Source organism: Parastagonospora nodorum (genome assembly GCF_000146915.1).
Source record: "Parastagonospora nodorum SN15 chromosome Unknown scaffold_7, whole genome shotgun sequence".
Lineage (NCBI taxonomy): Eukaryota > Fungi > Ascomycota > Dothideomycetes > Pleosporales > Phaeosphaeriaceae > Parastagonospora > Parastagonospora nodorum.
The window spans coordinates 1,405,348-1,432,155 of record NW_001884555.1 but is presented as its reverse complement, the minus strand read 5'-3'; the positions used below and the strand labels follow the sequence as shown (position 1 = coordinate 1,432,155).

Below are 26,808 nucleotides of genomic sequence, written 5' to 3'. Positions count from 1 at the left end.
GTTAGATTACGCAATTGTTACGGCCTGATTTGCAACAAGTCCGCAAGCGATGTACGTCCACAGATTCTTCCAGTCGTCGCAAACTGCTTAATGATTTGCTACATGGGCAATCGAGCACAAACTTTGCAACGGCTATTCTTCAATGGCATATTGTATCGCACCATGAGATACATCGATCGCAACCGGACATACGACTGTAACCAACTTTACGATTCATATCGAAAATCAGAGCCTTGCAACTTGGAGTGTACTGGGCATATTCAAGTGGTCATAGCTCTCCATCCTCTTCTCCTCATACACATGATTGACTTCTGCTTTGTGCTTTAAGTGAGTGCACAAGTCATCATGCGTCGGGTTTACGCATTCAAGTAAGCGCACAATGCTTCAGTAGTGAATGTATTCACATCCGCAATCCTACCATCGTAACCTGAGAACCAAGAGAGCTTTGGCAGCCTATTTCTGGGATATCGTCGAGTGCGTTGTGCGCCTATTTGTCACTTGCATAGGACACTCAAGCCAACCATGTATATGATCCAAGCCAAATCTTATTTCTCTCCCGCGCCATACCAATCTTCTCGCTACCTCAACAACATCTTAATTGCTCCTCTAGTCCCCATACAACTGTGGACTATCTTCCAACAGCTGTCTTCCCTTACCTTCAACCAATCACCATGGATTCATCTCTCGCTACAATGCCAACCAAGCCCTTTCTCTACGCGATGCCTGCCGAAATCATCGGTATTATAGCAAATCAACTTGTGTCCACCGACACTCACGGTGCCTGGCGGCTGCGCGGCATCAGCAAGGCATTCAAGGTGGCAATCGAGAACGACATTACTCTGTACCAACCCAAGGATGCTCTCAAACAAGGCAGAAATATCACTGACGAATTGATGCCCCGCTACCTATTCTGCCGGATTCACAAGCATCTTGACGCACACGACGCGTTATTGGCGCGACTCAAGCTAAAGAACGAATATCTTTGCCGCGAGCTCAACATAACAGATTCATCGGAACAAATGGACAACCTAAATGCCCTATGTCGTGGACAAGTCAAAATCCTTGATCTCCGCAAAGTGAAGGATCTCCTTTGGGCCAACTATTGCACTGTGCGAGATCGTCTTCCCGTTCTCGATGCTGCGGACATAGGTCTGCAAGCTAAGGTTGCTGCAGCGATGTCGGTGCGCGCACTTCCACTGTTGCGCAAGTTGCTACCGCAGGTGCACAACTACTGGTTTGACGACTCTGGAGATCGCTTCGATGGCGAGAGCCCACTTGTTGCTGCAGTGAGTCTCGAAGACGATGAGATGCTCCAAATCCGCCTCAGTGAGGACTTAGTCTCAAAGACCCGATACGGCGACCCAATAGAGCTTTGGGCGGGCATAGCAATGGATCTTGCAATTGCTCAAGGCTCCGTGTCTAGAATGACGCTTCTATTTGATGGCGTAGATGCGGCAGGATTCGAGAAAATTCAAGCATTCTACGACCATTCACTGAATGCTGCCATTGCCTTTAATGGGGTCAGCCTCGACGTTGTTCGATGCCTTCTCGATCGTTGCCCATCCACCGATTTGGTCAGCGACGAGCAGTTCTTGAGCGCGTGCAAGACCAAGAACGCCGAACTTATCGCGCTTCTGGCCAATTGATTAAAGGGGGCTATAGATACATTAAGCGTTGCGGCTTTCCGAGTTGGTACCGAATCTTCACACATGGCGCTCGATGGCACCTCAGCTTGAAGGCGATATCTGTAAACAGTTCCTCTTGAGGACTAGAATGAGCAACCGAACTCAGATAACAATCCATGAAATCTCAACTACACAAACCTAACAATCATTTGATTTATCGGTGAGATGATGCGTTGCATAAGACACCCAAATGTGACCGACTCTACCATTTTTGGCCGGCGCAGGCTCTTTCTATTTGATGCTGAATCTCACACACCGGAACTGCACTCACTTGTACTGTATTCCTAGATTCCAAGGACAAAGGGTCGTGGTAATTAGCTGCAATCCCTTGCACTCGCAATTTGGTAGCATCTATCGCTATTTATGGTAGAAGTCCGCCTGATTGAACCAGCTTACCGATAGTAAATTTGATGATCAGAGCCATATGTTATACCACGCGGGCAACGGCTCAACATGCGTCACAGGCTTAGGTCTCGAAGCCGGCAGAGACTTTTACGGCACACGATGCTGCACTAAGGTTCTTCCGTAATTCCATCTGCTTCTAAAGCAACTAACCTTCATGTCTTCCCTGCTATAAAGGTGGTGAACGTGTTCTGACTGCTGCCTTGTGCGCTCAGTCGTTAATTTCTTTTTCATCGAATTTCATACGTCATCGTTCGAACCTTGTCATAGAATGTAGATTCACCCTGATAATCACCGTTGCTGCGGCATGTACATCAGCGCCTGTGGGTAACTATCAAATGAACATTGTGTCCTTATACTCAGCTAGGCAACATCATAAGTAGGTTTCACGTCATACTTCTAGGCACGAGGACCCTCACTATATATGAACCCCCTTCGTGCCTCTTCTTCTACCCCCCACAACACTGCGACTGTTACAATGTCACCGTCGATCCACCTCTACTACACTAACAAGCCCGTTCTAAATCCCCTTCAACGGTTCAGATAGTCACCTCATACGCGCTCGACACTCTTCATCTTCACCTTACAACCACCCAAGTGCGCTATGGAAACTCCCTACATCCCGCCCGAGTTGATTAGTATCATCATCCACCATCTCAGTTCGACTGGCATCCGCGATTCTTGGAAGTTGCGCGGCGTCAGCAAGGTCTTCAGGGATACTATCACCGACGATATTGTCATGCGTCAGACGAAAGACGTCCTCGCCGAGGCGACAGAGGTCTTCGACCATCTGATGCCCCGATACCTATGCTATCGAGTCCGTAAGCCACTTGACGTCCATGAGCCTTTCCTAGTAAGTCCCACTTTGCATTCATTGACCTTCTGACACTCTGCTAACGTTTTGACAGGTACGACTCACGAAATTGAACGACTACCTGTGCGATGAACTGAAGATATCAGATCCCACAAAGAAGGCCGACAAACTTTTCGCGCTCTGTCAAGGACAAGCCAAGATAGTTGGTTGTGGAGTGATTAGAGATCTTCTCTGGTCCGATTCCGATGATCAAGACTGGATGGGGAGGAACTGGAACTCCGATAATCAGGACTGGTTAAGGAGCTACAACGCGGCTCCCATTAGTATCGAGGAAAAGGTAGCAGCGGCCATGTCGGTCTGCGCGCTTCCTTTACTTCACACGCTTCTACCGCAACTTACTGCATACAAGTTCTATCCTCGCGGTGGCGCTTGCTTCCGTGAGGAGAGCTACCTTCTCGCTGCTGTGAGTATGGAGAACAACGAAATGCTCCAGCTCTTGTTGGACAATGATTTACCTGCCAAGTTTACAACCCCCTCATCTGCAGGTGACTATATCGAGGAAGCAATGAGACTTGCAATCAAGCAGTCTTCTACGGCCAGGACCTTGGCTTTATTCGACGCCTTCCTAGCGGTCAAGTCAGGCTGCCAGAAGACTGCCTACAATAGCACCCTCAAGCACGCGATTATGCAAAGCAGCAGCGAAACCAACATCGATATCGTGACTGGCCTCATAGATCGATGCCCCGGAGGACAGAAGGTCCACACACAAGTGTTTACAAAGGCTTGCAAGTATGGAAACGTCGACGCCGTGAAGGTTTTCCTCGAGCATATGGCAGTCAACAATGCCACCTCCCATCTGACATTGCCGCTCAATCGAGCCATCCAAAGCGGACATGCAGCAGTGATCGACGCTGTCTTGGAAGCAGGTGCCGATATTAATAAGACCGACTATGGCTCCCGCATTGACTCTCGAGGGATTGCGATTCCCGAGTTGAGTCCAATGGAAATTGCGATTAAAACAGGTCAAGGGGCCGTTAGTATGCTGCTGGAGCGTGGAGCAACTGTACCCTCTCTGACGATATGGTATAGACGCGGGAGGAGCATGTACAGTCTCCTGAGAGAGGCTAGGATCGCGCAAACTGGGCGTAAACTACGCACGTGGGAGCAAAACAAGGTGATCATTCGCCGAGAAAACCAAGCAGCACGTGAGGCTCCCAGAGCCTGTCAAGCGAATAGAGCATGATACAGGCCATTGCTTTTGCGGGGAAGAGTCTGAGATTTCGGATACATCAAAAGGGCTAGATTGCGCCGAACAAAAGCGTTTATGAATGGGGTGGGCGAGATGTAGATTGTGTATAGCAACTTGAATATATAATTTTGCATGTGGCGAAACTTCACACACCGTACCTGAATTCCCTAACCTTCTTCTGATAGTAGAACGTCGCAAGCGCACCCGTCGCACCCAAAGCGATCGGCACGGGCGCTCGTCCTCCTGTCTTCATGATGCGAGGAATCGCAGACCCGAGAAGCGCGATACTGTTTCCAAGAGCGAGTTCAGTTCCATAATCCTGGTTTTGCTTGATGCGGTAGCCTGTGAAAGGTTTAGTGAGACGATGTGGCGAGACAAATGGTGTTCATGTACCGGCATATCCATATGATGCGCCGAGCACAAGACCCGCGACGAGCGATGGTGTTGAGCGGGTGCGGAGGTAACCGGCAGTTCCGCCCACGGCCACTGGAGATAGTGTTAGCAGACACAGAGAGTGATGCAATTGAAGCGAGCTTACACAGGCCAGCGAGTGTGAAGGATGGATGCTCTGCCATAGTGGTTTTGATGATCGATGATGAGGTGATCGAGAAACGTGATGAGGGCATCGAATTTGGTAAGCCTCGGTTGCGCTAGTGAGGCGCGTACTGATGTCTCCACTTCACGGCGCGTCTTTTGCATCATTCATATCTGCTCGTTCTAATCATGTTTTTGATCGATTTCTTGTTAAAGATTTAGCGGCCGTATGGATATGCTGTCATCTCATCTACTCATAGCTTCGCGAACGCCAGCTCCACCACGAACCCCACGACCATCCTGGCATGCTCTAGCATATGCGCAAAGTCCAACTTCTCGATCGTGTCATTCGCAGTGTGAACGTATGGGTTATCGTTGACCGTACGCATCTCGCCTTCAAATACAAACGCGCTAGGATAGCCAGCCCTCGTCGCGCTCACATGGTCCGAACATCCATATCCACACACCGAGTCGCCTGTCTCTGTATCGGTGTACGCTTCGATGACACGCCTCGTGAAGTTTGTGAGCGCCGGATCAGTATAATCGGTTATGATCCCGAATTTTGGCGTCATGTTCTTGGAAGTGTAGCCTGCCGTGTAACCCGTCATGTCTTGGTTCAGCATAGCTGCGATGTCGCGACCTTCTTCGGCGTAGTTCCTAAAGACGTTGCCGGAACCCAGAAGACCGGCTTCTTCTGCGGCGTACCAATGGAACTCGATCGTCTGTTCCGCTTGCCCACTGGCGATTGTGTCGTTGAGGAGCAGTGTTCGGAATGCTTCCAAGATTGTCATGCTTCCGGAACCATCATCATCTGGACGTTGTCAAACTGTGAACTCGCAAGTAACGGGGATGAACATTTGGCTTACCTGCACCGGGAGCCCTGGCAGTCGTTCGGTTCACCCCAGCTTCCCCATTGATGCTATCTAGATGTGCTCCCACAACGATGGTCTTTGCGCTTTTGCCCGGTATTGTGGCGATGATGGAGCTCTGTTGGTAAACGTGTTGAAAGACGGAGACGGTGGCTGGCGAGTCCACTTCGACATAGCTACCTACCTGGCCCAACAGCCATTCAGCCGACAGATTCCCAGTCTTCGACTGATAGTAGCGGTTGTTGAAGCTAGTGAACAATTGGAGGTTTTTTCTCATATTGGCAGTGTCCAGTGCTGCCTTGAGCTCCTCAACAGTCGCCTTTTGCGCCAATTCTGTAGGATATGCGACTGTACGACCTGCAGATGCCCTGCCCGTACCGGGCCATTCCGTGATATCGACAAAGTCGACACCTTGCTGATGAAGCGTCAATCCAGTACTCTTTTACATGACACTATCTGGTGTTCTTGACAGACTTACGTCTTTCAAAGCGTTCTTTTCGGCCTCCGTTACGTGCCGGCTCTCTCCCGGTGCGGTTTCGATGGTGAAGGTTACAGCTCTTCTTTCCGACGATGCATATGGTGAGGCGAACGCTGTCGCGGCGAGAGCAGCCCATAGAAGTTGCCACATGTCAGCTAAAAGGGAGAATGTAATTTGAAAGCATGAACAGGTAACAAAATCAGCAGAAAACTGGCGGTCACACTCGGTATAAAGGTAAATGAGGTTTGCACGATACTGAGTCTATCAGGAGCATTGCGCGATCAAAACTTCGTGCGACATGCATAACGCTTTGTACCTGGCGCCATAACCGACCGCATGTTTCTGGCTAAGCTGGTATATTGCAAAGACATGGCCAAGGCTCCAGTCGCGCTCCAAGTTGATTTCGTCTGACTTCGTCCACGCAAGCTCCGGCACTTCTGCTTACCTAGGTACCTCCGGTTACTCCGCGCATGCAAGGCGGTCGCTGTAGGACGCATCGTACATCAATCGCGTTGCATCCTGCTGATTCAAATCTCCTGAGGCAATGCGCAGAAGAACTTGAGATGAAGTGCATGATGCGGTCTGCGATGGGGCCTGTTGAGCAGTCACCCGTCGACGCAGGCACCAGGGTTGTGCTGGCCCCAGCGTTAGCCCCTGTTACTAGGCGAGGGCCTCGAATATTCGACCGCCGATACCTCCGCACTGCCTTGCTCCATCAACTCCACCTGGGCACCCTGCGCATCGATCAACGCCAAGAAACGTAGCTGCATCCGGAGCTGATTGACCTTGGAGCGCTTCGCATCTCTAGTAAGCTGTGGTACTACATTGCGGCAAGCTTTGGCACTACAGGTTGCACTGTTTACGCCGGCGTGATCTCAGCCACGAATATTAGGGCGCGCTTACACAATGGCCATTTCCAACGAGACGCCCGGTCTGCGAGCCGAAATTCTCGTCGACGGGCAACCATTACCTGAGTACGAGGACGATGAGGCTGAGCTGAACACAGTCACAAGATACATTGAAGCATCGTCAAACAAAGAGTTTGTTTTGAGATGGGAATTCGGACATCCCTTTCCTGAACGGTATGGAGTGGAGATGCGGGTTTCGATCGATGGCGCGGCATATCGCGTCAAGATCAAGGAAGCCAATGAGCTCTACAGACCAGGCGGACATACCAAGACAGGCGTTGGGCACAAGAAGAACCATCAATGCTTTCGACGGAATTATCGCTTCACTGCCTTGAACATTGGTCAAGCTCAAATACTCACTCGGAATTACACATATACTAACATATACGTAGTTGAGGAAGTTCCTGGAACCGTAAACGCTCGACAGCTCAAACAAGACCTTGAGTCGAAGGGAAACATTCGCATGGAGTTTCGTTTTATCTCGAACATGCGAGAGTCAAACGGAGACCACCGGAGCAGCAAGAAGGCTACCCTACAGCCCATGGGCGCGATTCCGGAGAAAGCATTGAAAGGCGACGCGAGATCACATCAAGCCACGTGCGTCCCGTGTACCGAATGGATCTACGAGCATCGCTAACTCAAATGTAGGCTAGGAGAACCCCGTCCTGCGCGGCCCCGAAGAGCACGGCAGGAGTACGACTATGTCGATGCAACACCTTTCGCCACATTCGTCTTTAAGTACCGCTCGCGGGGTAAGTAATAGCTGCGTTACTTGTTCGATATTTGCTGACTTCCTTCGCGCAACAGCATCTCTCAAGGCCCTGCGCATCATCAATGATGCTGAAGATGTGGATGCGCGGTCTTTAGACGACATGCCAGAAGACTCGATGAATGAACATCAATTGAGGGAAGCACTTCGACGTGCTAGAAGGGTATGATCAAGGCCCTTTGTATTTCTGTCTCGGTATACTGACTATGTCGCAGCAAGACGCAAACGGTCGTAGTGTTAAGCAAGAGACTCATGCTTCGCGAAGGGTCAAGCGAGAGCGCACAGAGACAGCGACTCTAGCAGATGATAACAATGACGAAGTTACTATCGTTGAATCGAGATCTCGCAAACGTCCGCGTGGCGAGCCAGAGGTAATTGTGCTGGACTAACCTTGATCCTCAACCTAGCTGGAGCAATATCCCGAGAATTCAGTGTGCTGCCTTGCTCGGCTGTGACGCCTTGTGTCGACGCCTTCATGTAACAGTAAAGACAAAGGTGTCCTAACGCCATCCACGTAATAACAAATCATATTGCACGATGATCCATCATTCCATAAATTTGACCTTGCTACTGCCACTCACTCACATCGCGACTGTCTTGCTATGTCCAATTTCACCTCGATCTCAACAGCCGGCGTCTCTCACTGTTTTACTAGCGGGTTTGGAGGCCTGCAGCAGAATACAAGAAACTTTTGCTCATCCAGCATCCTCCTTCTCCCCTACCCACAACTCTCCAGCAGGACAAAGCATCTACTCAAGCTCAGCATGGTCACTCCTCCATCATGCCCCGGACTTCACGTCGAGATCCTGGTTAATGGCCAGCCGCTCCAAGAGTACGACGATATCGATGAAAGCTCTGTTCCGCTGAACACCATTACGAAATACATCGAAGCCCGCTCTGATGTAAACTTCGCTGTCAGAGCTAGGTTCGACGAGGGCTTCCTATTTCCGGCAGGCGATATTAAGTTTGAGACCACATTGGATCGGCGATATGAGGCACGCTGCGTTATTAAAGCTGCCAAACTTTTTCAGGCGAAAGGCAAAATCAGCGAAGGACCTACCTCTCGCATTGGTGAAACGACCAATGCGTTATACAAATATCGGTTTAAGGCTCTCGACCTAGGTATGCTAGTTCTCCCATGTCATTTTTTTACCATGACCTGGAAAAGATGCTTACCGTACCCAGTCGAAGACACCGGTCCTCAGGTAGGAGAAGGATTAATGAGAGACATTCAGGCTATGGGGATCATCACCGCCAAGCTACAATACATTCGTGAGATACGACCAGACGAGGCCAAGATCGGTTTCCGAGACAGCAAATCCTTCGGCGAGATTCCAGAGAAGGCTTTCAAAGGTCAACCCAAGTCACACTATGGCGGGTAGGTTCCAACCAATACAAGTGTGACTTGCGTGATGGTTCGCGGATATACTGACCTCAGACAGCATAGATCTCGCCATACCCATGAAGATCCACTGGCTCAATTACGACTACATTGGCAACGGACCTTTCGTCACTGTGAACTTCAAATACCGATCTCTAGGTACACATGTTCCAGCTTCGAACATATACTGCATGTACTAACTTTTGCAATTTAGATGTGCTTCGGGCTCTCCACATCATTCCCCGCGAACCGACTCCTCTTCCGATCGAAGATAGACCGATCGAGGACCTCAACCACGACGAGACGCGCGAAGTCCTACGTCTGTACAAGGTAAGTTCTCCTCTATATCAGAACTTTTCGCGTTACTGACTTGAGAAGAACCGCGAGGCAGAAGCGCTCAAGATTAAGAAGGAAGCCAACAACAAGCGCGCCCGATCCGGTTCCGCTGAGACTGCAGGTGAGGACGACGTCGTGATCGTCGATGGCCCGAGCCACAAGCGTCGCCGCGGTGGGGATAGCGAGGTCATTGTGCTTGACTGAGCATGCGCATTACCTCATACGCAGGGCATACATGCTCGTAGAAGAGACATGGGCTAAAATTACGATGCAAACAACGAGGTATATCCTACGCTATCTAAAGCGGGTTCATGTCCATTTGAACCATGCAGATGGTATACATATCATGCCTATACTGAGCATACAACACCTTTCGCTTGTACCTTTTCGAAGCTCCACTTTCTCTGATGCGGGCTTTTGGGCGAGGATGTATTCAATGATGGTTGTCAGTTTATACTGTATGGTGTCGTACTCTCATAACTGAGCGTGGTCATACCATCATCCTCTTCATCAACATATGTAAGTGTTCTAGTGGCTAGCTTGGCACTTAATCACTCATTCTCACCTCTGAGACTCCGCAACACCCTTCAGATACGTTGCCATCGATCTGAATGTTACGATACGCCCTTTTTCGATTGTGCATGTCCCATGAGTCCTATGTACGCTATCACCGTGAATCTCGCTGTTTGATCAGCGTCTTTCACCTCCAGGCGACTTGCACATTTGGCTTCATGTTCACCGCTCACCAGCAAGCTAGCTTCACTTCACTTTAGCGCCTATGCCAGATTATATTTGGGCGTCGTAACCTCTTATTCTCCACCACTTCTTTACAACTACCCGACGCCACCGACTAGCCAGGTCACCATGGCCGTCATCGAAGATATCCCCGGTCTGACAGTTAAGGTCATCGCAAACGGTGCGCCGCTTGATGAGTATAGCGATGCAGATGCCGACGACCATCCCAAGCAGGCCACGAATTACATAGAAGTGCATTCCGAGGGCACTTTCGAGATCCTGATCCAATTCTTCGAGGGTTTTGTCGCCACCTATGGCGTTCGAGTCGAGATCCGGCTTGACGGCACCAAGGTCAGTTCGTCCTTGACTCGCCTGAGCAAGCTCAAGGAGGCAGGAGGTCACAAGACTTCAGGTGTCCGCTCCAAGATTGGTGGTAGATGGCACGAGTCAAACTTTGTGTTCTCTCCTTTCGTCTTGGGTGAGTAAATTTCCCTCTTAAATCTAGTATCGATGCTCATTGTGCCCATCTTAGACCAGCGCAACAACCGAGAGCTCGATCAGGTTACTGCAGACAGACTGAGCAAGGCTGGTACCATTACGGTTCTGATTCATCGCATCAAGAACATGAGGTGGCCTCGTGCCAGGGCTTCGAAAGTCGAGGCATCTGACATTGCTCATGGTGTCGCAAAATTCGGCGTCATGCCAGCAAACAAGGTGAATGCCCTTGGCTTGACCCATCATGGAGAGTAAGTTAATCTCCTACACATGTCAGTCTTCACTCGCTAAAGATGCCAGTGTCGGCGCACCTCAGCAGAAGAGGTCTAGGAAGTCGTATCATTATGACAGCGTGGACGGAAAGGAGGATGGAGACGCATTTGCCGTCTTTCAATTCAAGTACCGCTCGCTCGGTCAGTCATACCCTGCAAAGTTTGTAGTTCATACTGACAATTATTCTCCAGAGACCCTCAGAACACTTGGAATTGTTCCCGCCGTCTTTCAGCCCAGCCCACCTGCAACTCCGACTTCCAGTGCTCACCGTACTCCCTTGCCACAACAGCAAATTTCCGCAGCTCCCCATGTCAACAATCACGACAGTCTGAGCTGTGAGGAGCTCGTCGCCATAGTCGGCAGCTATCGCGGTCATTTCCGCGGTCTTGACGGTCTCAATGAGAAGGAGCTCCTGTCTCTTCTCCAGCATCATAGGGTACGCACAACACAGTTCTCGAGACGTAACTTTTCTGACGAAGCACAGAATATGGACAGCATGCAAGGTACCAAGCGCAAAGCATATGACGATGTCGAGATGGGTGGAGCGCAGAAGAAGTAGATGCTGGACTTGCATACAAGGAGGATTCACGTTGGTCTGTTGGGAATGCGGTGGAGTTGAGAGACCCGGGAGAGTCTAGTTCAACGAGAGATATCGCGGAATGTTTGACGAGACAGATTTCGCACGGGACTTTTCGTATACTTAAGGACTACAATGCGTTTTCGCTTTGGAAGGCGCACACGAAGTAGCCACGCATAGCACATCAAATTTGCAAGTAACTTATTCTCTTGCCACTACTCCCTCTACTCTACCACCTCCCCACCCCACTTGTCGGCGCCGCATAAACACTACTCCAACTCGCCTGATACACACTCGTCCCCACAACCGTCTGACTCTTCACATCCTCAAAGCTCGCGCTCGTAACCACGCTACTCGCAATCCACGTACTCCATGGCACATGCGTCGTCACTCCCGTCGGCGCACCCACACTGACACTTGTCGTGCTCGACCATGCACCGCTCCACACAGTTGGCCCAGGGATAACGTAGTCCGTGACGCAAGGCGTGGTGGACGTTTTCGCAGGGGCGGGTTTCGGTGGAGCAGTAGACCTTCATCTTCAGTTAGCAACCTGATATTTAGAGCATAAAAAGGAAGGGAAGTAAATACATTATGCACAACACCCTCATCCCCATACCCATACGCGCCCGGAAACCCCACTCCATCACTCGGCAACGCCACGTCCCCATCCCCAACAACTTCAATCTGCACACAATCCGGGTAAAACTGCGCACCGCGCCGCGGATTGGCGATGTAGCTGACGTCGCCTTCGTGCAGGGCGATCATTTCGGCGCGGATCAAGTAGGGGCCCGGTTTGAGGGCGGCAGGGATGCGCATGTTCATGTGTCCGTAGTGGGCGCGGATGTCGGATGTTGTGGACCAGAGCCCGGGCTGGGGGAAGGGGAGGGAGGTTTTGCCGGAGTGCCAGAGTTTGATGAAGGAGGAGGGGGTGGGCGGGTCAGGGGAGATATAGATTAGTGATGGGCCTGGGGGAGGTCAGTTGGAGATTGTCATGAGGTTGTGATTCATGTTACCGTGGTGGCTGTCGGCGATGATGTCGTCTGTGTCGTTGCGGTAGTCGTGGTGCCTTTCTTCGTGAACCTATGTTTCGCAGAAGTGATGAAGTACGTACCAATCAAATGTCAGATTGTCACCAGGCATGACTTTGATGGTCTCGGATGTCTGTATGTCACCCATGACATTGCATCGCAGATCGATCGAGGTCAAGTCTTTGACTGGGCCGTTGTTGTATCCGCCTTTGCCAGGCGCGCCGTTGTATGCTGGGGTACGAATGCCTTTGCCGGTGCCTTGGTCGATGCCATTGACGTAGACGCCCTGCATAGCCTGGTCAGAAAAGCAGTAGTAGAAACAGGGCTAACCATACCCAAATGAAGGTATGCGCAGCGGCTTGGCAGGCGAGAAGCGAGACGGCGATGGCTAGGGAACGAACCATAATGGTCGTAGGAAGGACGAAAACGGGGGTTGGACTTGACGGACAATAGGTCCCTCCTGGGAAGGACGGGAGAAGACTTATGTACGCTTATCTGGGTAGGAATCTGCGGAGTACCTAACGCTCGCAGCCCACAGTAATGGTTGTATTGCGTGCATATACCCGACTCACCCCATAGTGGCAATCTATGCGCCAAGTGGGCAAACACCACGCGAGGACGCGAAGGTGAACTATGCAACGGGAGGATCGGTCATGGCTCCGAGTGTGCGTTTCTCGGGACTGTATGCTGAGCTTCTGAACATGTTGTGGGATGTGTGTGATAGGATGGAACGTGCTCCGTGGCGCGGTCCACATATTGATGATCGTCCAACATCTAGCAATCGTTTTGTTCTGTGCATATACGAGCATCCACATACAGGTTGATCAAAGATAGGAAGTCTATCGATGGACCTCCTTTTGCTGACAAGCTGAGACGCTGAGAAATGCGGAATGGGACGTCCAATGAGCGCAAAGAGAACATGGTTCTGGATGCATCTCTTATCTGATTGAAGTGCCAAAGATCAGAGGCGAGACCTGTGAGTGACGGAGAAGGCGTGAGGAACAACGGGAGAAATCTCATTCTCACTTTCCCTTCTCTCAGCCTCTCTCCAAATCCTCACCAACGGCCCATCCACTCCATACACCGGATCCTGCTCTGGCACCCCCACAGCCCTTATCTCCTTCTTCAAATTCTCAATCTCTTCTTCGCCCCTGCAGTACAAATTGCGCCACTTGGGTGCGGTCTATCGAACGTCAGTAGCCTCTCCTCAAATTTCCATGTTCGTACGTGCCTCAGGATAAACGCCAATGTACCTGTATCCGCCCTCACTCGTCAGGCTACGATGCGACACGCCGGCAGGCACGACAACGACGTCGCCTGTGCTCACGTCGAATTCCACGCCTCCTTTGCCTTCGACACCGTCGATAGGTCTGGGACGGCCGAGGACGAGGCGGGATGAGCCTTGTATGATAGCTTCACGGCTTGCGCATTAGACGAAGAGCAAGGAAGTGGAGTAACGAATAGGTTGGGACTGGATACCATAACATTCATGTGTATTCGGATGGAAATGGGCGTTTGTTATCGTGCCCCATTCGCCCTGTCATGAAGTGTGAATAAAGCGGTTCGTCAGGATGCGAGTTGGGCATACGCGTTTCTCCCAGCCATGGCTTTCGCAGAGCTGTTTTGCAGATTCGGAAGTGTATGGGGTGGGAAGGACGTTGCGGTAGACTAGGGCGGGGAGTGGATTGTTGGGTACATTGTTAGTTGGTGGGAGGGGGTATTGTTCTGGGTCTGTAATCGTCATAATTGCGATTGGAAGAAGATGCAAGCTGAAGACGATATTTTATTGCGAACGCTGAATGCTACTCAATATGTAGTTTGTTGATGTCGTAAGCCCAAGTACGATGAGATGCCCCGCCAAAATGACGTGGGGAAGAGCCGGGAAGGTGCGACGGTCGCAACTGCCTTTACTGGCATGCGAAGCCGTAACGCGATCACATGACGATCATTTCACCCATCTGCACACGTGAGCATGCGACGCATCCATGAACTTTGGAAGTGGTTGATGGACAATGGGTGACGAGTGGTCGTCTGCTTCAACGTTGCGTGTTCACAAAGCTCAATGCACGTGGACTCAATTAAAAGCACGCTGCTTCAATACAGCACGATTGTTGAAGACAGCATTGATAATGCGCGAATGTATGTGACCTCTGCTGATTCCCAATCTCTCAGTGTACTCGGAACGAGTGTATCCAGATCGGGCGCCCAGCCATGGGCCTGCTCTCCTCTACGCGCAGCGCGAAAACAGGCTCGTCATTGAAAAATCGAGTCTGCCGTTAAGTAGTGTTTGTTGTGCTGGCGGTGATGAGAAGAGAAGAGAGGAGCGTGAAAATCGAGAGTTTTGAGGAAATTCGGAGCTTGGGCATTGGGCTAGTCTCGATTGGGTCGCTAGCGCAAGGAATGTTGGACCTTGGAATCTGGCCGCAACTCAGCGCCGCGACACCGTAGCGACTTCAATCACAGCTGCAGCCTTGAGAGACGAGTGGTAGCGGACACGTTGTTGATTGTGTGCCTTCCTCTGTACTCTCGCGCCTTCCCTCCTGTCCTCGCGAGCTCCCTCACCGCCCCGCCAATTCCATCCGTGGGCGCAGACTATCCCACCAGCACCACTCCCACCACCGCCAACCCTCCCTAATACCACCACAAGATGGCCGACTTCGAGGCAATGAAGGATACGTGGAGCGATGTTGAGGATCGGGACGGTGTCCGCCTCAGCTGGAACACATTTCCCAGCTCGCGCATGGTATGCCGGCAAGCAGCATCCATGTCACGGGACGCACGCTGACAGGTGCTACAGGAAGCCTCGCGCCTCGTTGTACCCATTGGTGCTCTTTACACGCCCCTGAAGGAGAAGACAGACACGCCATTGCTGCAGTATGAGCCCGTCGTGTGCCGGGCGCCCTGCAAGGGTGTGCTCAACCCATACTGGTATGCTCAGTGGGGATGAGAGTATATGCGACTGCTAAGAAGACTTCAGTCAGGTTGATATGCGCGCCCGCGTCTGGATATGCCCGTTCTGCCTCAACCGCAACCAGCTCCCACCCCACTACAAGGACATCTCGCAGGAACAGATCCCGCCCGAGCTGCACCCGAGCAGCACCACCATCGAGTACCGTCTCCCCAAGCCCGCGAGATGCGCCCCCATCTTCATATTCGTCATCGACACGTGCCAGGAAGAGGATAGCTTGAAGGCGCTCAAGGACTCCATCATCATGAGCTTGAGCCTGTTGCCACGCATACGCCCTCGTTGGTTTGATCACATACGGCACAATGGTAGGATGAGCATTGGATTGAAGGCATTGATCGCTGACACATACCAGACTCAAGTCCACGAGCTCGGCTACACCGAATGCGCCAAGTCGTACGTCTTCCGCGGAAACAAAGACTACTCCACCAAACAGGTGCAGACTATGATCGGCCTGGGCCAGATGGCAGCCCCTCGTCCCGGCATGCAGGCACAGCCGGGACAGCCCGGTGGCGCCCCTCCCACTGCTGCAATGCGCTTCATCCTCCCTGTCGGTCAATGCGAATTCCAGTTGACCAACGTTCTCGAGTCACTTCAGCGGGATCCTTGGCCAGTCGCAAACGACAAGCGTGCGCTGCGATGCACCGGTGTCGCGCTGAGTGTGGCTTCTGGCCTTCTCGAGGCGAGCAACTTTGTGAACACAGGCGCCCGCATCATGTTGTTCGCCGGTGGCCCAGCGACAGAGGGGCCCGGTATGGTTGTCGGACCAGAGCTCCGTGAGCCCATCCGATCGCACCACGACATCGACCGCGACAACATCAAGTACTACAAGAAGGCGCTCAAGTTCTACGAGACTCTTGCCAAGCGCGTCTCGACAAATGGCCACATTGTCGACATTTTCGCCGGATGTCTGGACCAGGTCGGTCTACTCGAAATGAGGGGTTTGGCCAACACGACTGGTGGCCATATGATCTTGACGGATAGCTTCACATCCTCCATGTACAAGCAGTCGTTTGCTCGCGTCTTCAACAAGGACGCCGACGACAACCTGCTCATGGGCTTCAACGCCGAGATGGAGGTTCTGACCACCAAGGAGTTGAAGGTCACCGGTCTCATTGGACACGCTGTGTCTCTCAACAAGAAGTCTGTCAATGTGGGCGAGACCGAGTGCGGTATCGGCAACACTTGCGCCTGGAAGATGTGCGGTATCGACCCAGAAGCCAGCTATGGTATCTACTTCGAGATTGCTGGACAGGGTGGACCGAGTGGGATGACCGGTGGTGCGCCGCAGGCCATCATGCAATTCCTTACATACTACCAGCATTCCTCTGGACAAATGCACTTGAGGGGTAAGTCGTCCATTCTACGGCTTATCTTTGATACTAACAACGTCAGTGACTACCGTCTCCCGTCCCATGAGCGGTCCTTCTGGCGATCCCGCGCTCGCGCAATCTTTCGACCAAGAAGCCGCTGCTGTGCTCATGTCGAGAATAGCCGTGTTCAAGGCCGAGGTGGACGACGGTCCAGATGTCTTGCGATGGGTCGACCGCATGCTCATCCGACTCTGCTCGCGATTCGCTGAGTACAGGAAGGACGACCCATCATCTTTCAGGTATGTGGAATTTGGCATCTTTCGAAACACCACGCTAACTGTTCCAGGCTCGAGAAGAACTTCACGCTGTACCCACAGTTCATGTTCCATCTGCGCCGATCACAATTCTTGCAGGTCTTCAACAACTCGCCCGATGAGACCGCTTTCTACCGCCACGTTCTGAACCACGAGGACGTCGGCAATTCCCTCGTCATGATCCAGCCCACACTCGACAGCTACGGCTTCGACCACGAAGGCGGTCAGCCCGTGCTTCTCGACTCGGCATCCATTCAATCGGAAACCGTCCTCCTTCTCGACACCTTCTTCCACATCCTCATCTTCCACGGCGAGACCATGGCTGAGTGGCGGAAAGCGGGCTACCAGGATCAAGAGGGTTACGAGAACTTCCGCACGCTACTCGAGGCGCCCAAGGAAGATGCCAAAGACCTCATCCAGGACCGATTCCCGTTGCCGCGATTCATTGTTTGTGATGCGGGTGGTTCGCAGGCGCGTTTCTTGCTGTCGAAGCTCAATCCCAGTACCACACATCAGACGAGCACCTATGGCGGTGTTGCGCAGACTGCGCAGACGATCTTCACGGATGATGTTAGCTTGCAGACGTTTATGGACCATCTGATGAAGTTGGCTGTCAGTGGAACGAGTTAAGCGGGCTGAAGGATTGTCTGGGTGATGAGGTTGGATGGTTGTAGCATTAGTGGTTTGAGGCGATGTAGTGTAGACGATTACATGAAGAAAATGAATTATTATCAAACTTCCATTCGTTAGTCCCTTGGTGATGGAGAGCTGTTGGAGTTAGGGGAACATTCGTGATGTGTCGAGCCAATCCAAGATTGGGTCGGACTGTCTTTGTTTTGCGTGCGAATGTGAAGGATTTTGGTAGTGGTATTTGTGAAGCGTTGATGCTATGGCACATTGGTTTGACGTGGTAGGAAATTGTTCCTAGGAAATGAGGACTAGTGACGAAGATTGATGCCTACATTACATATGTACAATATCAATTTTCTTTATCAGTACTTCTTATCTAGTGCAGCTCTCAGTACACTGTTTTTCACTGCTCCGCAAATCCGAACATTTGCTCCTCTTGTATAGGGCACGCGCCTCTAGCCCGGCCTCGTAGTTCTCAAGCAGTAGGAGCGAAGGGCAGTCCGATCCTTGCATTCTCCTTGAAGTCTTAATGGGTACCCGAATAATGGCAAAATATTGATAATGCGTGAATCATAAAGCATTTCGACCACGACGAAGATTAGACCATTGCCTGAATTCGAGCCACTCTTCAACGTCGTTTTGGAGTGAACGCATCGAGCGTTGTTGGTTGCGTTTGATGCAATCTGCATCATAACTATGTTAGACAATGCCGTATGTATGCCGGAAGAGTTTGCTCACACTTGAAAGGGTAGCTAATCCATTCGCGTAACTTTGAGAAAGAGAGCAGGAGAGTGACGAGAATGCCAGTGATTGCGACGATGACACCAATCAGAGTGAAGATGGCTTCATTTGACCAGGTAGACGAGGCTGAGGTGGATGTGATTGGTCGCGCTTCGGTTGTGCTTGGTATTGCTGGGTGTGGTAGTGGTGCTGCATAGGTGCAGACGGCTAGGCCGCATGCGAGGAGCAATCTTAGGGGCGAGGTCATGGCCAGAAGGTCACGTGCTGACTGCGATACAGCGCTGTAAGGTTGCCCAGGTGTGAGTACCATGAAATATTTAGGGAGAAACGACAATCAGACGATGTGCAGGTGTTCTCCGAGGTCAAATGTAGTCAGTGTATTGCGACCGATGCCCTTCCTTTTGCGCTGAAGGAAAGGGTTGACATATGTATAATGAAGACCACATGTGAATCGGGTTAGCTCTCCGGTCTGTGGCCTTTTGCGGCTCTGTGACTGACGCCCACCAGGCAACCAGGCAACCGCTAGCAAGGGTGTGCAGCATATGTTACCGGTCTCTAAGTGGCCCTTCCCTGATCCACTACTGCTGGCCACCCTGCTGATATTAATGAATGGCACGACCTCATTCATTGACACTTTGAGGCCGCATACTGCTGCGCCCAGGTCGAGAGCACTTGACACCAGAATGTATTCAGTGTAGCTGGCAAGAAACTACTTATGTCAATTCTGGTACATGGCATCATAGTCAGGCATGACAAATACATAGTGCTCAGCCTTACATATAGTTGAGATCTGCTGAAGAGATTTGACAATATTCTAGCCTCGTGCGGGGTTCGACTTTCCGGGAACGAGCTAAGCATTTCATCGTACGTGTAACATCTTACTTCTCATAGTGAACGAAAAGTAGGGGTTCTTAAGTAAGTTGGTAAGTTTTTAGCAAGCTAACAAGAAGTTTCAATAAACCTCACTTTTTAAGTCAACGAAAGGCCAATAGGAGAAGACTGGATGCAGCACTGTCTTTTTTTGACTTCTTCCCGACAGTCTTGACTGAAGGATAAATGTAATCTCAGTCGTACTTCATCATATAGCTTTAGTACTTCTTGGAGCTCCTCTACTCATTACCAAACAAGCCAGTTCTCTTTTCCTCCATATTGCCTACTCCCCGAGACATATTAATCCTTCACATCATCTGTACCACGGTACCAAGTACATAGATCAGCACGATCAACAACACAGTGTCACACCGACATAATCCAGTAGTTACGTGGCAAGAACCGAAGAGTGAGACTTGACTTAACAGTTTCGTCTTCCACCGCTCAGCTATCTCCCTAGTTCTAGGTTGCAATACTCGCACGATCCTAATGTCAGCATGAAGAAGAGTGATTGAGAGGAAGAAGAAAAGTGTCATGTCATTTTGGTATAAATCGTGAACATGGCCGCATGCCCCCCATGAAGATCCGGTACATTGCCCACATCCACGTTGGTCAATGGTAAAGAAGTCCCGCCGCTATGCTAACAAACACCCAGCTAAACCCTATTTTTGTGTATCCGTAACGAGGCTGACACAGCACGTCGAGCAAACAACCTTGATAGAAAGTGTAAAGAAGCTTAGGCCTTGGCCTTCTTAGCCTTCTTTGGTTTAGCGACGTCTTGCTCGACCTTCGCCTTGCGCTTCTTCTCGGGTGTCTCGTCAGCGACAACAGCGGGGTTGGTTTCCTTCTTGGCCTTCTTGCTCTTGACGGTGACTTCTGCGACCACAGGCTCTTCCGCTCCAGCGACAGTCTCGGCAGCAACGTCGGACTTGCGTTTCCTGCCCTTAGTCGCCTTCTTCTCTGGAGTAGGTGCGCCGACGTTAGCAGCAATCTCGGCTTGGAGATCTGCCTCGATGGCTATGGGTTGCTGTTCAACGTCGACCTTTGCGGCCTTCTTGCCCTTCTTGCCCTTCACTGGGGTCTCCTCGACTGGCGCCTCGGTGAGCTGTGGAGCATCTCCATTCGTCAGGTGCTTGGGCACTGCGTCGACTCCTTTCAGTGCGGGTGCGTTGAACTCGTAGCCAAACTCCTCTTTCAGGGCCTTGCTCCTGCCTGTGCGCCTCTTGTTCTCGTGCTCAACACGCTTCTCCCACTGTGCTCGCTCAACGCCGCGTTCCATCTGGAGACCGGCCTTCTTATTGCGAGGGTCGACCTTGAATCGCTCACCAGCACCCTTGAAAAGGTTCTCGTTGACCTGGTCGGCGGGAATAAGCTCTGCACTTGAGGATATGGCCGAAGAGCAGGTACGAGTCCATAGTTCGTCGCAACGATGTCGGCGACTTCGGTGGACTGGAACTCGACGAAGGTCGTAGTGCTTGGAGGCACCGGTCTTCTTGTTGCGCGAGAGTCGGAGGCGCGTGACCCGGCCGAACTGAGAGAAATACTTCTTCATCTGAGGCTCGAAGAAACCGCGGGGCACACGACTGTACAGATGTTAGTTCAGTGATGGCGCAGATGAATGAAGATGCACGTACCCGACATAGACAACACCAGGCTCATTTGATCGGGCACCTTGGGTAGCCTTCTCGAGTGCGGTCCGTTGTTTCTTGTTAAGCTTAGGGACTGGGGCATCATCGTCGAAGTTCAGGTCGTTCTCCGGGTCGTCGCTGTCGTCGGAACTCTCAAAACCAGCGAGAAGAGCGGCAGTCTGGTCGTCCTCAGGAATGTCGCCCTCTACCACTTCCTCAACGACCTCCTCAACGGGCTCCTCCTCGACCTTCTTCCCGCCCTTGGCCTTCTTCGTCTTCTTGGCGGGCGCTTCAACGACGACTTCTTTGGTGGCCACTTCTTCGACAACTGGCGCAGGCTCGGCCTTCTCCTTCTTTCCCTTCTTTGCGGGCTTGGTCTTCTCCTTGGGCGCGTCAACAACGGGCGCTTCTTCAGCCTCGACCGCCTTGGCTTTTTTGCTCTGCTTCTTTGGCTTTGAGACTTCTGGCGCAGGCGCAGCAGGCTCGGGGGCGTCGCCATTGGTGTCTGCGGGCGGCCTTGCTCTTCTTCTTGCTCTTGGTGACCTTCACTACCTCTGTCACCCGTCTCCTCGACAGGGCTCAGCGGCGGCTTCGTCCTCAGACATGAAGTCGGCAGCTTCCTTGCGCGCAGCTTTGCCTCGGGTGGTCTTGGTCACCGTCTTTGTGACAGTTGCTACGGGCGCGGCTTTGGCAGCCTTTGCGGGCTTGGTCGTGGCAGCGACATCGTCCGACTTTCTGGGCTTCTTCGCCTTGGGCGCAGCATCTTGCGCGCCTACACACGCGCGTCAGCAGATATGCATCAATTAAGCTACAAAGTCACTCACTCTTGCGCTTCTTTCCTTTGGTGTCTTCGGCAGCCATTGTTCGGTTATTTGCGTGTTTTGTTGGTGTCAAGGCGCAATCCGTCGTGGGTGAGAAAAGTTGACGCGGGAGCTTGGACATGTAACTTTTCTGCCGCTAGTGAATGCGCGCCAAGGCGCCTCGACATTAGGAACCGCGAACCCGATCAGCTAAACACATCATCAAAACAACAAAGATCGCGCATCTGACCATCCTGTACTATACCAATCACTCCATAGACTGCACCAACCTTGAATAAACACCGTCGACTCACCAAGCTCGACTTGTTTCGCACCATAGCCGCCTACCTATTTGAACACGCGCGAGCTCGCCCAACATGGCTCCAGGCATTGACATGAATGACCGCAACGCCTGGGACGATTCCTATCTCATCAAATCATGGGACGAGACTGTCAAGGAGTATGAGGTAGGATCTTCAATCATCGATTCAATCATTGTTTAACCATGAGCAGAAGTATCACAGCATCCACAAGTCCGGGAAGCGACTGGAGGATGCCTTGAGCGAAGAAGAGCTCAAAGAATTGCGAGAGTGAGTTGACAAGTTTAGCACATCAGCACATGTTGACATTTTCAGGGATCATGGGGAGTACCTCGATGAAGCTGAGACCTCATCTGGAGCCGTTGCAGAGACCAATGGCGACGCGGATCAGCCAGATACCGACATGACCCACGAGGATGGCAACAATGTCGAGCATCTCGTCCAAGCAGAATCACCGCAGCAGGTACGAGATCATCGCGCAGTGCCACTTACCGAACCCTGTCTGACACATACTAGGCACCGCATCCATCACAGCCGCAACAGACCCAGACGGTCGCCATTGACGATCCGGCGCGGCAGGAAGGGGCTCATGCAGCCTCAATGCCACAGGCTCTGCTCGGCACAGGTATGTTCCTCGCATCGATTTCTTGGCCCGGCCAAGAGATTCGAAGAAACATTGACAGGAAACGCTCTGACGTAAGACAGTGCAAGATGAGAATCTCAGGAACATCATGATGTCCTGGTACTATGCTGGCTACTACACGGGATTGCACGCGGGACAGCAACAGGTGCCCAAAAACACACCGCCAAAGCAGCAGTGATGGACCCTTGTCGAGAACCACGTGTACAGTGCCATTGACCGACAACGGGTCGAACGGCTTTCGACATTTTGCAAACCAGGAGAAACATCGTGGCTGGGTCCTGACGGGTGATCAACCAATGAAACGCTCATGACCGCTCGCCTAGTGTGGCGCCCTCCGCAACCGTTAACAGTTCGTGCCTCACAACGCTCGGAACCCAAGGCAGCGAGATGACCAGTCTAGCCATGTTCATGCGGCGAAAAGTCTTCCAGCCTCAACGCTCAGGGTATGCCAATAGTTAAATCGGGGTGTTAAGATCTTGGATTACCGCATTTGGGGTGACTAGGCGTAAGCGAGACGGATCTGCGACAGTACCGCGACAAACCTCGAACCCATCTACAACAGTTCGGGCTTCATCCGACCCTGGCCCTGCTTGCGCATCGTCACAATCTGTTGATTCTTGCAGGACCTGCAGCTGTTTCTGCAGTGCATGCGCAGTGCCCAGAATGTCATGTTTCGCCGTGTGGGCGGCCTGCTGGCCCGCTGTCAATTTTATGCGTAGATTTATAGCTGCGGATGTCCCAGGCAGACCACTTCCGTTCCATCCATTCTTGCCTCATAACTGTCCCGGTTCCACTTTCGTTCTTCCTCTTCTACGTATTACTGTCTCGAGCCGGCTCATTTGTAGTGCCTTTTCTGTCCTTTACACTACTTCTTCACAGTACATTCTATTGCTTGCAGTGCAGGCACTTACATTCTTTCAACCAAACCCTTTTTTACGACACAAACAACTAGCAAAACCTTAGTCATAATGAAGTACTTTGCAGCACTATCCGTCGCGGCCAGCCTCGCTGCTGCTCAGGGCGACATGAAGGTCATGAACCTTGCACCCGCTGCCGCTGAAGGCCCAGCCACACACCACCGTAAGTGCCATCTTAGCATCAAACACGACATCAACCTAACAACTTTCCTAAGGTCGTCGTTGGTGGCCTCACGCCCGTAGCGACGGGAATGGCACCAGCTCTTCTCTACACCCCCGAGTCCATTACCGCCAAGGTCGGCGACGTCGTCATGTTCCAATTCATGCAGAAGAACCACACCGTCACCCAATCCACCTTCGCCGACCCGTGCCGAAAGATGGACGGAGGCATGGACTCCGGCTTCATGGCCAACCCCGAGGGCAAGCCCGGTGTCACCTGGAACATGACCGTTGAGACCGAGGAGGCTCTCTGTACGTTCTCCCCTAACCACCCCCTCCACATGGTACCTGAGACTAATGATATGTTCAGGGTTCTACTGCAAACAACAAAACGGCATCCACTGCGGCAAGGGCATGGTCTTCAGCATCAACGCCGCCACCACCGGCGACAAGACAATGGCCGACTTCAAGGCCCTCGCCGTCTCCACAAACGGCACCTCCCTCACCCCCGGCGGTCTGCAGAACGTCGACCCCGGCGCGGCCGCCGCCCCCACCACCGTCACCGTCGAGGCTGGCGGCATGGCTACGCACTCTGCTGCTCCTGGTGCTCCTCCCGCTGCCGGCGCACCCCCCGCGGTCGTTGGCGGACAGGGCCAGGACGGTCAGGGCTCCGCTTGCTCTTGCAGCTGCCTGTGCGGTGTGAACAGCTTCCCGGCTAGCGCGGCGATCAACAGCTTTGGCGGATTCCCCGGATTGATGTAAAGCGTTGGAACGCGGATGAGGATGGCATGTTTGTAATACGATGACGGCGATGGAGATGGGCTTTTGATAGGCTTGCAAGATGAGGTGGTGGAAGCATGATATACCAACAGTTATGTTAGGGCTGGGCGTTTTAAAGCATTATACCGATAATTTCCAGTGCTGTAGAAGTGCTGACTTTGTGTTTGGCTGGGGATGTGTTCGTAGAAAAGACAGTTAGAATCGAATCCAAGAGATGCGAAGTATTTTCAAGGTTCTTTTTGTGCTTTGATTTGCTAGTGACGTTATTACTCGGATGATTGCAGAAAGGAATAGGCGGGGAAGCGCAAGGTGTCGAAAAAATTGGCAAAAAGAATTGGTGTCTCTGTCGTGCAGCTTCGGTCTTTACATCAACACAAATAAATGTCCTGCTCTTCCACATCCCAGTCCACCCATTCTCGACTATCATCCTCACCCAGTGTATCCATAAAGCTCACTCCACCGTCCTCTTCTTCGTACCAATCTTTGCCTATGAGCGTCGTTGCACCTATTAACTGGTAACTCAAGTCTTGTTCTGCCTTTCGCAGCAGGCACGGTTTTGCGCAACCAAATATGAGAGCGCAAGAGTCTCCCTCTCGCGCAGGGAGCGGAGCTAGGCCAAGATATCCACGCTGCGTGAGGACAATTCGGCGGTTGTGAACTCGTGATCGGACCTTATCGAAGTAGAGGTCGATGGTATCGTCTGTCTCAGCCATGATCGAATCACCTTTTGAGTGCTGCCTATCGCCTGGGTTTTGCTTGAGCAGTACTTCCACTCTAAAGCGTTGGCGGGCTCGTCGCCATTGAGACCGCTCGCCATCGTAAATGCCACTGCTTAGCGCATCAAGGAATGCGTCCAGTCGGTATGACAGTGAACCGTATGGTGAATCTGTCTGGGCTAACATCACAGTGTCCCAGACGCTTTTCAGAGATTCTGAAGTTGTTGTATCCCAGTCGAAAACGTCGGACGCATAGTGTACGATATCAACGACTACACCTCGAACCTTCAGGAGTTCACTCTCAGTAATGAGTGGTTCAGGGGTAGAGAAAGTGCGGGATCGTATTCCAGACGATGCTGAGGATGACGGACTGAGCGACCATGTGCATATGTCCCAACGTGGTACCCAAGATGCAGTACCACTTATTAGGGATTCCTCGTCGTGGCTGACATAGTCTAGTAGCTCCGTACTTCCGGATGCTCGTATGTACTCTTCAGCAAAACGATGATATGTCTTCAAGTATGGGGCGAAGTAGTCCGGCCGTAACTGTATCTGAACAAGCTGTTCGGCGACCTGAGGCAGTGCCATGAAGGCGTATATTCGGTCACGCTGATTGCTGACATCTAGTTCTTTTGCACAATTCAATGTTCGCAGTATCGACAATTTTCCCCATGACATTTGGGTGTAGAAGGCTCGGCCAAAGTCTTTGTGGGTCTCCAGGTACACATCCAGATGCGCATTTATCTGGACTGAGTCGAATCCTTTGCCGTAGTAGATTTGGCCACCACGCGTGGTGAACCAGATGTAAAGACGCATCAACTTTTCCCATTCAAGTAGGCTTTGACCCCAGATCACTTGAGCGCGATGCGCTAATGCTGCTTCTTGGACGACCCACGCGCGATCAAACCAGCTTTGACTCACAAAAACGTGAAGCGAGTTCCATCGAGGATCCCTCCAGAAAGGTGTCTCTTCTGCTGAATCTTCTGGAAAAGAATTCCATGACATATCAATTTGTTGGCATGTATCCTCAATCATTTGATTGACGTCTTCCAGCAGTGAAATCACAGCTGGCCCGTGGCTATCATCATCTGAACCAATGTATATCAAGACGCTTTTCGCGAATCGGTAGATTTTACCCATTAGGCCAACTTGATGTCCTTTGTCTTGTGGGTTATCTTGATTGATGCATATGCTGTCTGCCCAGAGCGCTCGAGGTTTGTCGGGTAGTCGAACTCGCTTCAGAACTTTGGACAAAGCTTCGGTGATCATGAGATCATGATCGTCGCACTTAATGTGATGATCGCGCACCGAAGTGCCCCAGACATATGACACAGCGTCATACTCTGCGTTAGATATAGCATCAGTCTGCAAATTGCAGACAAGAGGATCATCCTTAACACCAGGTTGAAGGACAAGATATCGGAAGACATCGCCTTGAGGAAGTGTGCTGTACGTGTAGCTTCGTCGTAACGCTGGCAT

General features: G+C 51.7%; 16 protein-coding genes across 16 annotated transcripts; 8 read left to right on the top strand and 8 right to left on the bottom strand.

Moving 5' to 3' along the window:
- Positions 1-671: 671 nt before the first annotated feature.
- On the top strand, positions 672-1,646 carry SNOG_05448 (hypothetical protein; the record flags this gene model as incomplete). The annotated part of the gene is made up of 1 exon (XM_001795801.1): positions 672-1,646. The coding sequence occupies one exon, from the start codon at positions 672-674 to the stop codon at positions 1,644-1,646; it is 975 nt and encodes a 324-aa protein (XP_001795853.1).
- Positions 1,647-2,691: 1,045 nt separating this feature from the next.
- Positions 2,692-4,144, top strand: SNOG_05447 (hypothetical protein; the record flags this gene model as incomplete). Its single annotated transcript, XM_001795800.1, has 2 exons — positions 2,692-2,940; positions 2,996-4,144. 2 exons carry the CDS (start codon positions 2,692-2,694, stop codon positions 4,142-4,144), a joined length of 1,398 nt encoding a protein of 465 aa, XP_001795852.1.
- A 105-nt stretch (positions 4,145-4,249) lies between these two features.
- On the bottom strand, positions 4,250-4,725 carry SNOG_05446 (hypothetical protein; the record flags this gene model as incomplete). Its single annotated transcript, XM_001795799.1, has 3 exons — positions 4,250-4,492; positions 4,544-4,636; positions 4,689-4,725. 3 exons carry the CDS (start codon positions 4,723-4,725, stop codon positions 4,296-4,298), a joined length of 327 nt encoding a protein of 108 aa, XP_001795851.1. The 3' UTR covers positions 4,250-4,295.
- A 180-nt stretch (positions 4,726-4,905) lies between these two features.
- SNOG_05445 (hypothetical protein) lies at positions 4,906-6,373 on the bottom strand. The gene is made up of 3 exons (XM_001795798.1): positions 6,032-6,373; positions 5,551-5,968; positions 4,906-5,495 (listed from the first exon to the last, which is right to left on the bottom strand). The coding sequence occupies exons 1-3, from the start codon at positions 6,179-6,181 to the stop codon at positions 4,939-4,941; spliced, it is 1,125 nt and encodes a 374-aa protein (XP_001795850.1). The 5' UTR covers positions 6,182-6,373; the 3' UTR covers positions 4,906-4,938.
- A 564-nt stretch (positions 6,374-6,937) lies between these two features.
- Positions 6,938-8,097, top strand: SNOG_05444 (hypothetical protein; the record flags this gene model as incomplete). Its single annotated transcript, XM_001795797.1, has 4 exons — positions 6,938-7,536; positions 7,588-7,691; positions 7,747-7,871; positions 7,924-8,097. 4 exons carry the CDS (start codon positions 6,938-6,940, stop codon positions 8,095-8,097), a joined length of 1,002 nt encoding a protein of 333 aa, XP_001795849.1.
- Positions 8,098-8,472: 375 nt separating this feature from the next.
- SNOG_05443 (hypothetical protein) lies at positions 8,473-9,629 on the top strand (the record flags this gene model as incomplete). The annotated part of the gene is made up of 4 exons (XM_001795796.1): positions 8,473-8,830; positions 8,894-9,086; positions 9,365-9,419; positions 9,468-9,629. The coding sequence occupies 4 exons, from the start codon at positions 8,473-8,475 to the stop codon at positions 9,627-9,629; spliced, it is 768 nt and encodes a 255-aa protein (XP_001795848.1).
- Positions 9,630-10,289: 660 nt separating this feature from the next.
- On the top strand, positions 10,290-11,487 carry SNOG_05442 (hypothetical protein; the record flags this gene model as incomplete). The annotated part of the gene is made up of 5 exons (XM_001795795.1): positions 10,290-10,638; positions 10,666-10,874; positions 10,933-11,068; positions 11,231-11,364; positions 11,413-11,487. 5 exons carry the CDS (start codon positions 10,290-10,292, stop codon positions 11,485-11,487), a joined length of 903 nt encoding a protein of 300 aa, XP_001795847.1.
- A 405-nt stretch (positions 11,488-11,892) lies between these two features.
- On the bottom strand, positions 11,893-12,937 carry SNOG_05441 (hypothetical protein; the record flags this gene model as incomplete). The annotated part of the gene is made up of 3 exons (XM_001795794.1): positions 11,893-12,451; positions 12,617-12,828; positions 12,869-12,937. The coding sequence occupies 3 exons, from the start codon at positions 12,935-12,937 to the stop codon at positions 11,893-11,895; spliced, it is 840 nt and encodes a 279-aa protein (XP_001795846.1).
- A 919-nt stretch (positions 12,938-13,856) lies between these two features.
- SNOG_05440 (hypothetical protein) lies at positions 13,857-14,277 on the bottom strand (the record flags this gene model as incomplete). The annotated part of the gene is made up of 2 exons (XM_001795793.1): positions 13,857-13,946; positions 14,122-14,277. 2 exons carry the CDS (start codon positions 14,275-14,277, stop codon positions 13,857-13,859), a joined length of 246 nt encoding a protein of 81 aa, XP_001795845.1.
- A 903-nt stretch (positions 14,278-15,180) lies between these two features.
- On the top strand, positions 15,181-17,755 carry SNOG_05439 (hypothetical protein; the record flags this gene model as incomplete). Its single annotated transcript, XM_001795792.1, has 5 exons — positions 15,181-15,276; positions 15,331-15,461; positions 15,511-16,847; positions 16,894-17,110; positions 17,158-17,755. 5 exons carry the CDS (start codon positions 15,181-15,183, stop codon positions 17,753-17,755), a joined length of 2,379 nt encoding a protein of 792 aa, XP_001795844.1.
- Positions 17,756-18,325: 570 nt separating this feature from the next.
- SNOG_05438 (hypothetical protein) lies at positions 18,326-18,743 on the bottom strand (the record flags this gene model as incomplete). Its single annotated transcript, XM_001795791.1, has 2 exons — positions 18,326-18,438; positions 18,494-18,743. The coding sequence occupies 2 exons, from the start codon at positions 18,741-18,743 to the stop codon at positions 18,326-18,328; spliced, it is 363 nt and encodes a 120-aa protein (XP_001795843.1).
- Positions 18,744-20,102: 1,359 nt separating this feature from the next.
- Positions 20,103-21,855, bottom strand: SNOG_05437 (hypothetical protein; the record flags this gene model as incomplete). Its single annotated transcript, XM_001795790.1, has 4 exons — positions 20,103-20,949; positions 21,001-21,510; positions 21,556-21,766; positions 21,819-21,855. The coding sequence occupies 4 exons, from the start codon at positions 21,853-21,855 to the stop codon at positions 20,103-20,105; spliced, it is 1,605 nt and encodes a 534-aa protein (XP_001795842.1).
- Positions 21,856-22,057: 202 nt separating this feature from the next.
- On the top strand, positions 22,058-23,537 carry SNOG_05436 (hypothetical protein). The gene is made up of 5 exons (XM_001795789.1): positions 22,058-22,261; positions 22,308-22,384; positions 22,430-22,577; positions 22,631-22,739; positions 22,820-23,537. Exons 1-5 carry the CDS (start codon positions 22,172-22,174, stop codon positions 22,933-22,935), a joined length of 540 nt encoding a protein of 179 aa, XP_001795841.1. The 5' UTR covers positions 22,058-22,171; the 3' UTR covers positions 22,936-23,537.
- SNOG_05435 (hypothetical protein) lies at positions 23,213-23,724 on the bottom strand (the record flags this gene model as incomplete). The annotated part of the gene is made up of 3 exons (XM_001795788.1): positions 23,213-23,457; positions 23,579-23,622; positions 23,669-23,724. 3 exons carry the CDS (start codon positions 23,722-23,724, stop codon positions 23,213-23,215), a joined length of 345 nt encoding a protein of 114 aa, XP_001795840.1.
- A 1-nt stretch (position 23,725) lies between these two features.
- On the top strand, positions 23,726-24,595 carry SNOG_05434 (hypothetical protein; the record flags this gene model as incomplete). Its single annotated transcript, XM_001795787.1, has 3 exons — positions 23,726-23,848; positions 23,890-24,145; positions 24,204-24,595. The coding sequence occupies 3 exons, from the start codon at positions 23,726-23,728 to the stop codon at positions 24,593-24,595; spliced, it is 771 nt and encodes a 256-aa protein (XP_001795839.1).
- Positions 24,596-24,981: 386 nt separating this feature from the next.
- Positions 24,982-26,808, bottom strand: SNOG_05433 (hypothetical protein; the record flags this gene model as incomplete). Its single annotated transcript, XM_001795786.1, has 1 exon — positions 24,982-26,808. One exon carries the CDS (start codon positions 26,806-26,808, stop codon positions 24,982-24,984), a length of 1,827 nt encoding a protein of 608 aa, XP_001795838.1.